Here is an 11,322-nt window from a genome sequence, read left to right as displayed (position 1 = left end):
AAAAAAACACATTTTGTTTTATAAAAGTTACATTTTCAGTGCTGATGATGTTAACCCATTGGAGAAGAAACGGCAAGTCAGTCTTACAAGCTAGTAAACCAATTTGCAGTCAATTAATGTCTTTTGACCATGGCTATTTTTTTTTTATAAATATGTCTTTATGATTGAAATAATTCTGCCATCAGGAGGACTGTGAAATGATGAAGATAATGATGATGATGATGATGATGATGATGATGATGATGATGGGATTTTTCTGAAGAATAATGTCTCTTGTCGCAGAGGAAGAAAATCAGCCTCCTGCTTCACATGTTCTCTTCAGGAACATGATGTTCGTCTGAATGGAGGGCAGGAGTCGGTGGATCCCGCATTACGCCGCCATAAATCCGCGCAGTGGAGAAGAGCTGCAGTGAATGCAGCCTTCAGTCACTGCTGACGTCGCGTCTCTTTAACGGAGGGCTTCTCAGGACGGGAGGGGCGGGGGGTGAACGGGTTCATCGAGTTCATTCCTGTATAGCAGGTCGGCTGTTCCCGGTTCCCTGTGTTAACGAGAGGCTGCGGCACAAATCGCTGATGAAACATGGAAGCAGTCCGCATCGGAGACCGGATACATGGTGTTTATTCTGGACACTGACTGGATGAGTTGATAGCTTTAAAGCACGCAGCCATTTTCAGGTGAACCTGTGCTCTTCCAGCCAGCTGTAGCCTATATGTTGGGAATGGAGAGGTCGCTTTTTCCTGTGCAGGCTGCTGCTGCTGGAATATAAATGATGATGATGATGGCTGATGGGTGCTGCAGGGGAACGGAAAGAAGCAGGGGTAAGATCCAGTCCGATTCTCTGTCCAGACACGCGTATCCCCAGCAGTACATCCAGGCTGGAGCAGCGCAGCAGGGAAGTGACATTCAGGAACTGGCCTCAAAACGCGTTGACATCCAGAAGAAACGCTTCTATCTGGACGTGAAGCAGAGTGTGCGCGGTCGCTTCCTGAAGATAGCCGAGGTGTGGATCGGGAGAGGGCGTCATGATAACATCAGGAAGAGCAAGCTGACCCTGTCCATGTCAATGGCTCCGGCTCTGCGATACTGCCTGGGAGATTTCATCGATTATTACGCCCGAATCGGACTGCGGGGGAGCCTGGCCCAGACTCCCCAGCTGGCAGAGGAACACGGCAGCAACGGGCAGGGCCGCGGGCATGATGCTCGCAGAAAAGCGCGGGAGCAGCATGCATCTCCCACCGGCTCGGTAGGCTCCGATGATCATGCCCACCGAGTTCTCAAGAGCGAGTTCATTGAGAGAGACAACAGGAAGTACTTTCTGGACCTCAAGGAGAACCAGAGAGGTAGGTTCCTCCGCATACGACAGACCGTCAGCAAAGGCCACGGCTCCATGGGCTACTATGGCCAGGGCATCGAGCAGACCATCGTTCTGCCCGCACAGGGGCTCATCGAGTTCAGAGACGCCCTGTCCCAGCTCATTGAGGACTACGGGGACGAAGAGGTGGACGAGCATGGCCGACTGGGCTCCAGGACTCGCCTCGATAACCCCGAGCTACCGGAGGCAGCGTCCTTCCGAGTGGACAACAAACGCTTTTACTTCGATGTGGGCTCAAACCGCTACGGGGTTTTCTTAAAAATAAGTGAAGTGCGCCAGCCGTACAGGAACACCATCACGGTCCCGTTGAAAGCCTGGGCTCGGTTCGGAGAAAACTTCATCAGGTATGAGGAGGAAATGCGGAGGATCTTCTCATGCCACAAGGAGAAGAGGACAGAAGACCGACAGGACAGCATAGAGCAGGAGGACTGACCTCTGCACCCTCCAGACACATGGCCCAAACTTCCACATGCCATGTACTGTCTCCACAAGTAGGCTGATTTACCAAGGGCTGGTAAACATCTACCCTGCCAAGAAGTGATCCATTCATAGCCTTATAGCAACACCTGATTCATCTACTGCTGCTGATGCACTTTAACCAGGAGCAGCCTGGGAATGATTTGGGGCTCTGTGGACTTTAACCCACATTTGCCTTTTAAATTTAACAATGCACTGTACAGATGGTTATTAATCAAAAAAAGTTACAGTGATGTGGTATTGCTGGTAATAGATGAGCTTTAGAGTTGACCATTGTTAATGTTGGCACCCTAAATATTACCTAATATTTTTGTGGCAAGCAGAAGTGCAGAGAAGTGCAAACTGCAGCAAATCAAAAGGGTCATTATAAACATAGGATGAATATCTATATTTGAGTCAAATCAAAAGTTGAGGTGAGTTGCCTGAGAAATTTGCTGGGTTGTTGGGATATCCTGATGGTTGGGGCCGTAGGTAGTCCCATAAGTGCAATAAATACCAGTCAATGCTTACAGCCTCACTGACCTGGGGAAAAGTATGTTGTAGTGAGCTGTAGGTGTTGATCCAATGGAATAATATATTTATAACTGTCACAACAACTAGGCAAGAGAAACATTGGTGTGCCGATGCATGCTGCCAGTGAAATGGTTATGCTGGTGTTGTGACTTGTTTTGTTTTCTGATGTAGAGTTTAGTCCTTCAGTTTACTGTTCAAGTGTACATGGACAACAGAATCCTGGCTTTGACCTTGTGTTTCTCCTTAGATCCAGTTATGTTCCAGTATTTTTACGTACTGTTATCAGTGAAGACATGATCTGGTCTTTGCCTTCTCATGTGCACTCGAGAATTGCAGGGTGTGTTGTGTTCTCCAGATTATTAAAAGCAGAGTTCAACACCAGAACAGTTCCAACATACAAGGATTCATGTGTGCATGCAGACATAGCAGCAGTTCATTGCTGCTATGTGCACTGGCAGTTTAGGATCCATCAAAAGATACCAAAACTGCACAGTAGATGTTAGATCTTCACATTAGCAAGCTCTGGGTCAGTTTAGAGACAACTTTTGCAGTGATGCAAACCTGCAAAGCAGTCTATCGAGTGCAGAACCACTGACCAGATGTCATACCCTGCTACACGTAAAATCCATTGGTGCTTAGAGTTGCACCACTAGTCAGTTTCAGAAAGAGAACTGAACTTGTGAGCGGTCCAGAGTGTGGTTTTTAATGAGCCAAACTATCAGTGCAGTTGTTGCTGAAAGCGCAAACAAGACTTAAAGGAGGCAAAACAAATCTATAACTGTGAGGCTTGAGTAGGTTTCTTGCAGTTAGTTTATGGAACGCAGTGTAGTCTTTGGATGATGCTAGTCTGATCCAACTTTGGGTGTCGTTGGGCAAGGCTAAATCCATGCATATTGATATTTGAGACATTTTTTTGCCATGAAGCATAAAACTGTGAAAGAAGGAATTACTTAGCTGAATGTGGATTCAAAAAACACAACTTTAAACATAAAAATGTCATGAGAGATGGCACAAAAAGACGTAGCCCAAGCAGCTACATATTGTCTTTTCAGATGTGAATTCTGCAGTTTTTCTACATGTCTTCTGCTAGGCACGCAAACATGATCAACTGGAAGCAAATGTAAAAACAGCCCTGGAAAACAAAAGGGAACCCACACCTTTCTGCTGAAGGCATATTTAGGCATGGTTCATTCATTTAAAAGATGAAAATGATGCATGATAGAGGAAAGATTTTTTTAGGTAATCTGCTTCCACTTCTAATGTCCAGACTGCAAATAATTAGTATAAGAGACTTCATGCCACCTGGTGCAGTGACACCTTTAATTACAACTCTGTGTTATTTTACCCTCAAAGCCTCTCCTTATTGGATTTTACAAGCATTTTTAGGTCACATCCATTCATTGTTCGACTGATGCTTCACACACACAGGAATGCTCAGACTGAATAAGTTCTTCTTGTCATGTGGAAGATGTGTATAGAGTGGCGATGCAGACTGATGGCTACTGCATTGAACAGCCCACACGCTGCGAACAAGAAGACATGTTTTATTTTGATCTAATTATTCTGATTCTGGTTTAATCAAGGTGAATTTACATTAGTCAGCTTTTTTATACGATAATTGAAGTAGCAGTAGTGGAAAGGAGGCTAGCGCTGGATTAGACAGAAAAAAATATTGCTTTTTATTTTCCATCTACCTGAATACATTCAGTCTCTTGCATCATGAGGACACAAATTTACAAATTTGTTGTACCTCAAAAAACCCTCATCGGTCACATTATTAGATATACCTTGCTAGTACTAGGAGTTCATCTTGTAATCTGTTTGTTGCCTGTTCGAATCCCTGCTCCGTCTATCTCAGTCGTTGTGTCCTTGGGGAAGATGCCTCACCTACTGAGTGGGCTTTTGAACTTTTGTCGCTTGCTTATCTTCCTTACCAGGAAGGTATTTTCATCCATGCAATTGCTGCTCACTGAATATTACTTTTTGTTCCCTGACAATTTTTTATAAACACAAGAGATGGTTATATGGGAAAATCCCAGTAAACTGGTCGGTAATACTCAGACCAGTCTGTCACCAACAGCATGTCCCTCTCCTTTCTTCCCCATCCTGGTGCCCTCTTTGATCTTCAGCAAGTCATTTTAATAGCATCTAAAATGCAATGAGTTACTGCCATGTGGCTGGCTCATTCATGACTTGTGTTTCAAGCATTCAAACAGGTCTATCTAATAATGTGGCTAATGAGTGTATGCTCTTCATGCTGCAGTGGATTATGTATTCTACTGTTCACATTGTGTTTCCTGTGTAAATGTATTTGGTTGCTGGACATTTTCATGATATAGTATATATAGTATATACTGTATTTTCATGATATAGTATATATCATGAAAATATACTATATCACTATAGTGTAGAGTGAGTAAATCTTTTCTTTACATCTAAAGTAAAGGAAGAATCTTTTTAGCTCTCTAATTTTCCACAGTCCAGCATCTTATAATTTAAACAAGGAATCTAAAAAACACTTAGCTTTTAAAATGAGGTGAAGGACGTTTGGCAGAAGGTAAAAATGAATGTGGTTTTGTCATAACATTAAGCTCTTTTTAATTTAGTGCATTAGATCAACTTGTTCTGTGTGGTCTTACTCTATGTTTTGTTATTGAAACACTTGTAAGGTTTTTCACCACACACACTAACCCAGCGCTGGAGCTGGAGCTAGAGTCAAGTCTTACCAGGTTCTATAAAAAAACATGGCAAAGAACCTGCTTGGTAGCCAGAGAGCTTCTTTAGAGCCACATCATTACATCACTGAAAGCAACTCTTCCAGTAAATTTTGGATTGTGAAATTCTTCAAAAACATCAGCATTCTGACTTTGGAGCTTTCCAGTAGATTTTCTTTCCAAATTGGACCATGTAAATTGTAAAAGATGTTGCACTTAAAATCCAGACAGACATTTCTGAAGGAAGCAGCAACGCAAACAGAACTTAGGCAAGATGTCTCAACCCCCTTTTTTAAAATCAGTATCAGCTGAGAATATTGATAAAACCCAACAATTTTGATTAAATGGAGGGCCAACTGGTGTTAAAAACCTGGCTGACTGCTAAAGTAGCTCTATGCAGTGCTATGATCTCATTATATTACATGTAGGAAGCGGTTAAACAGAGAGAGAAAAGAAACACTGAGCTTTGCTGTTAGATGAACCAGAGTAAATGCAGAATTACTTCAGTGCTTTGGAACATAATTTTGTTTGCTTGTTGGTTTCCATGAACCCACCTTGGCTGCTGAAAAACATTCTCTTTTCCACTGGGCCCAGTAGTTGTTGGAGTCAGTGTTGGAGCTCTGATGGAAACAAAAAGAACTGGTGGTATGAAACCACTGTCAGTAAATCTGCTCTGGATCAAGTATTGTGGATGGAACAGAGCCATGTTGATGGTTAGGCTCACATGTTCAGACCAATCAAAAATGTCTACTGTGCAAAATATCTTCTGATGTAGTTCATTCAGATACATAACAAACTAATAGGCACTTTTCATTTTAAAGATTAAGTTATTTTATTGGGCTAGTTCCTGTTGATCCCTTTAGTCAATAAAAACTGAGGAATATTTAATGTTTGCTGCCCTTTTAGGAGGGTCTGGTGAAGACTGTCAACTTATTTTCAGTAACTTGTTTTACTTTTTTACACAGAGACATACGAGATATATCATACTTTGTATAAATCAAAGCACAATCTATTTTAGAAATTAGAAATGAATTTTCCCCCAAATAATTCTTGTCTAAGCTAAAGTTTAATATAAGGGATGTGAAGTGTACACTGTAAAAAAATAAATGTCTCTAATTTACGGTAAAATACCAGCAGCTGTGGTTCACAGAATTTTACCATATTTATACAGTAAAATCAATTTATCCTGTGATTTCATTTTCTCCGAAGTTGGAGCTGGAAATGAAGGTTTGACAACTGTAATCTAGCAACTTTCACTACATTCTATATGAGTGTAGCCGTAGTAGATAGTGAACGATGGTTGCTCTGCAAATGTTCCAGTCAGACTTTTGAAAATCCGACTTCTGAGTAATAGGGGATCACATCAGTAGTAAAGTCCTGTAAAGGCAGGACAGTCATCAGTTTGGTAAAATGAGTTTTATAGAAAACACTTTAAAGAAAATCTGCACTTTTGGTGAAATTATTTCTGGCAGAAGGACCACTGATAATTCTAATATTAGCCTAAATTGACAATCACTGATCACAGCGACTATAAACTGCACCTCTCCCCCATGATATTCTGCGTCTTTATTAAGGTTGTGCCTGAAAGTGTCAACCTGCAGATAAATTCAGCCCACACACAACCTGCAAAGTCTTAAAGTTTTCAAAGAACCAGTCTTAAAGTTTTCAAAGAACCAGTTGAACCAATTAAGGGGGGCTAGTTAAACTAGCAGGCACATCTAGAGCTGATGTAAGCTTTCAGAAATAAAGCCACCCTTAGAACCACAAGACTGAAGCAGAACTCTATGGTTAACATAGAGAACTCCATCTGTTTCAGACATCTCACATACCAAAGGTTACAATAAATAAGAGGCATACTGTGTTATTTCCAATGAAGGGTAAGGCGCGGGTCGGTGGGGTTCAGTATGCTATTTTGTCTGTTTCCATTGTAAAAGCGGCACATACAACCAACCCATACAGCACTGTTCCTGGGCAGTCTTCAGTTGTAGGTCTATAGGAAAATGGTACAGTACAGATATGGTGTTACACTGCACAGTCCATTGATTGGGTGAGGGCACTGACCCTTCCATCACAACCTGAACCTGTGAAGCTGGTTTAAACTTTTATCACTATATCATTTTGCAGCTCATAAGCCAGCAGCCCTTCTTGCCTCCTTGGTCCTTTCAAAACTCAAACCAGAAAATGCTCAGTCCTTGACTTCAATTATTTTGTAAAAGGGACTTTAGTTGTAGATTGAGTACACACTTTAAAAGAAGTGTTTCATAATGGGAGTGGTCCCTTTCAGCAGTATAACGTCTCTATGAAGAAATGGAACGTGGTTGGTTTAAGGAAAACAAGTTTGAGGAGTTAAGCCTGAACACCCATGACTTTTAGCTTCTACGACTTTAAATATTTACCTTAGATTCACTGAAGACAAGAGACTGAGACTGAGTCCAAAAAGATCAGATGCCTTTAGATTGAAAAAAAACCCACCTCAATGTTAGGCTATTGGCCGTAATGTTGTGGCTGATTAGTTTAAAATAAGGTATTGTTTTCAGTTTTGAACAATTTGTAGATCGTTTGATTATAAACAAGAGAATTGCACTTAATCTGAAATGTATACAGCTGATTAAGACATATGTTAGTCTGAGTTGATGTATCCTGTTCAACAGCATATACAGCACAATCCTAGTTCATGGAATAAAAAGAATGTGTTTGGAGTCAACTGAAAATATTGAATTAAATGACTGAAGAAGGGAATGTGAAAATATGTTCCTGTAAAATGTTTTTTTTTTTTACATCACTTAAAAGAGAGACCCAAAAAGTTAGAGACCTAACTTTTTAGAAATATTTGTTGCTCAAACAGAGCAGGTCTTGGTCAGCCTGTCTTTAGATCTGTTGGTTTTTAACAATGGGAAGAATACGCAAAAACCTAGATTCTAAATTTGAAAGAAGTTTATTAAACCAAACCATGTGCATGTCTAGGGCTAACACTGATATCACAGCTGAAGGTTCAACTCTGGCCAAAACTGCTAAGACCTTCTATGTGATCCATCAACTATGTGATCCATCCTACTTATCAGTCTCTAAATACAACGGACAAAATTTTATATTTTTATAAAGTCTTATTATTCACATTTATTATTCATATTTTAATCAAAGGCACTTCCCCTTATAAGCTTCCTAAATAAATAACAACAGTGCAAGTACCAGAAGTCAAATTCTGTAATCTATCTAAAGATTAAAAATGTCCCTGTAACCATCTGGTTCTTGTTTTCAGTGGACATGACATGGATGGCTTCAGGATTCTGAACCCTGAACTGCTGATCTAATATTTTCTAGTTTTGATGCCTTAAAGGTCCTTTTGAATTCATCTCTGCTCACTTTCATTTTGTGCTTTTTATTTTTAGCTGACTGAAACAAATTTAAAATAGCCAAAGGCAAAATAAAAAAGGATCTCTAATCAATATATGTGCCATTTGTCACATCTAGAAGGAAAATGCAGATTTATTTAAAGGAAAACTTTAACCTGACAAAGTGTTTGTGTTCATGTGCGGTTGTGCAGAGTGATGTGAACATAGGCGTACTGAAGAAGACATTCTGCTTGTCCTGTTGTATTATGCATCTGGTTGTAAACTGGAAAATGTAGAGATGTTGATGTTTGGCCTTCTTTAAAAAAGCAACTAAGAAAAATAAAGAAAAGATGAAAAGGTATACATTTAGATAAATGTAAGACACTGGTGTGTTTTGTAGTTCTGTAAACTAAGACTTCTGAAACAAGGAAATGTTGTACTCTAGCACTTTCTTTAATGTGTACTGTATTCAGTTCAAATTTACATGTAAAGTACTGTATGAATAGTCATTACTTGCCTTGTGACATTTTAATCAATGCTACATTTAGAAATGTTATCTAAGAACATGATTTTAGAGTGTATGCATGCTAGTGGTTGGGTACCAGTGTAAAAGGATAACTATGAAAAATGGTGCTATGTAATAATGGTGCTTCTATGGACCCCAGCCAAATGCATGCACAGAGGATCTATTAAAGGATGGAAAAAAGAGAACATGTCCTACTGCTGTCCTCAAGTAGTGCTGCTTCCCAAAGATGTTCCAAGGATTGGAAAAATCCAACTGTCTCTTAAAGTGCAACAACCCTTCAACACTGGCTCACAGTCGGACTTCTGACAATGTGTCAAAGTTCTCTGCAAACACCCAGTGTTTTCTCTGCTTCTTATCCTTCCAACATGTGTTCATAGTCCTCTTACTCTGTAGGCAGGTATTTTACCTAAGCAGAGAACGTTTGTGTTGTACAGATTTTTGTTTATCTGAGCCTCTTTACTGAAAGCCATTGAAGGCAGGTATTTCAAATCTTATTCATATGGCATAGTATTTTTGAAACATATAGCAGTGGCAATTCTAGGCTAAATTAACCAGGGAAACTATGGTGGGGCCAAAAAATAAATAAATTAGGGCAGTATTTAATAGCACTTTTGGCTCTGGAGCTGTAGTTTGCAGACCCCTGATCTGGCATATGAAAAGTTGGTCCAAGGAACCAATACATTCTGGTTACGCTAACACATATCATAAGACATTGATCTAGTATTGTATCTCAGTACAGAGATCATTACATGGGCCAGAACCAATTCTCCAGGGTCACTGGCTCCTGTTGGCCTCTATCTAGAACCACCTATATCCATAGTAAGGGGTAACTAACTTCTAGGATTGCTTAAATAAGGTCTGCCTCTAACTGCCATTTCAAACTTCCTCCCGTTCTTAGCAAAACCAGAACCAGGATTAGCTCAACCAGTCTGAGTCACTGAACGTTAGTAAGTACTGTAAACCAAGAGGCCCTCAAACTGTTGGGCCACCCAGTTATGAAGTGCCAAAATCCATCAGGTCTAATTATAGATGAATAAGATCCATAGACAATCTGATGACATCATTTTGTACTTTCCATCCTTCAGGTCGTGTGATCAAAACACAATTTTTATGTAGCACAGTTACTGAACTACAAACATTGCAGTGTTTAAAAAGTAAAACATGTTTGAGCTTGGAAACCTTTGTGTTGATTATTGATGTAACTTGTTTGAAAGAAGAAAATGTGTACATTTGTTAGCTGTACTAATCAGTGCTCCCTTTCTGTTTCTCAGTAATTAAACGGTATCCAGCATTATCGCTACTGGTGCCACACTACTGTGTGCATCTGTTGTGTGTACTTCATGCTTTTGCTGTGAGCTGTGCCAACTGCAATGTTGAAGAAGGTTTTCATTTGTTTGTGTGTTTAAAGGAAGATTTTGATGCTATTATTCATCAATTATTCAGAACTGAGTGAAAGGGAAAGAAAACAATTTTTATTGTTTTGCTGCATCAATTTCTCATTAGAATGGCCAATCAAATCATCTCAGAATAAGAATATTTTCTTACCTCACAAACTCCGCTTCACTGAAATTATGCTTAATACCTGCTTTAAGTTTGTTGTTTTCAAAAGATACTTTTAATCTGGGAAATTAGCATTTTTAGGACATATATTTGTATTTGAATGACTGCATACAAATTCATAGTGCACTGTATTCACATAAGGAGTTTAATGCCATTCTCTGTTGGTTATTAGTTTTCCAGTTGAATGAACTACTTCCCATTAAAGTTCTGCAAATTTTCTTAACTAAATTTCTCTACTGGCAGAAAATAAAGGCTATTTCTACTCTATTTTATTACTCTACATAAATGGTATCATATAGGTAAAACTTGAGATGGAAAGTGCAAGATGTTGTATTTTTATGAGCCGAGAATATCTAACTAATTTAAAGTCAGTCCAAATCAGACCAGTTTTAAATTTATTCACATTCAGTGCAAATAAACCACTATAAGCTACAGCTTACAGTTTTTTCCAGCTGGACTTCTAGTTGACCACAACATTAAAGAAATGTTGGAGACCAGTCAGCACAGACGAATGAACGGATGGATTCTTTTGTAGCTATAGTGATCTTTATTCACAGTTGTCAAACAGGAAATGGCCAGAGAGAAGTGAGGAAGACCTTCAAAGGTCCAGCGGTTGTGAGTAGATCCCTAGAGACTGTGACAAGGACCAACAGCCAACATGCTAAACCCTGTGACACAACAAGCTCCATTTTAATATCAAAGACACCTACAGAGAAATATTACTTTTAAGACATTTTAAGCCAAATATGACCTGGTTAAGTTAAGCTGAAAATAATATTTGAAAAATGGCTTACAGAGAAACTCTGACCACCTGATTGAGACTGAGA

The 11,322-nt window shown here is 39.7% G+C and overlaps 1 protein-coding gene across 1 annotated transcript; it reads left to right on the top strand.

Moving 5' to 3' along the window:
- The first annotated feature begins 222 nt into the window (after positions 1-222).
- Positions 223-10,250, top strand: purg (purine-rich element binding protein G). Its single transcript, XM_032570591.1, has one exon. It carries the CDS (start codon positions 768-770, stop codon positions 1,803-1,805), a length of 1,038 nt encoding a protein of 345 aa, XP_032426482.1. The 5' UTR covers positions 223-767; the 3' UTR covers positions 1,806-10,250.
- Positions 10,251-11,322: the final 1,072 nt, after the last annotated feature.

The sequence above is a fragment of the Xiphophorus hellerii genome, chromosome 8 (genome assembly GCF_003331165.1).
Source record: "Xiphophorus hellerii strain 12219 chromosome 8, Xiphophorus_hellerii-4.1, whole genome shotgun sequence".
Taxonomy (NCBI): Eukaryota; Metazoa; Chordata; class Actinopteri; order Cyprinodontiformes; family Poeciliidae; genus Xiphophorus; species Xiphophorus hellerii.
The sequence above is the reverse complement of the archived record's forward strand: the minus strand, read 5'-3'. Positions and strand labels throughout refer to the sequence as shown.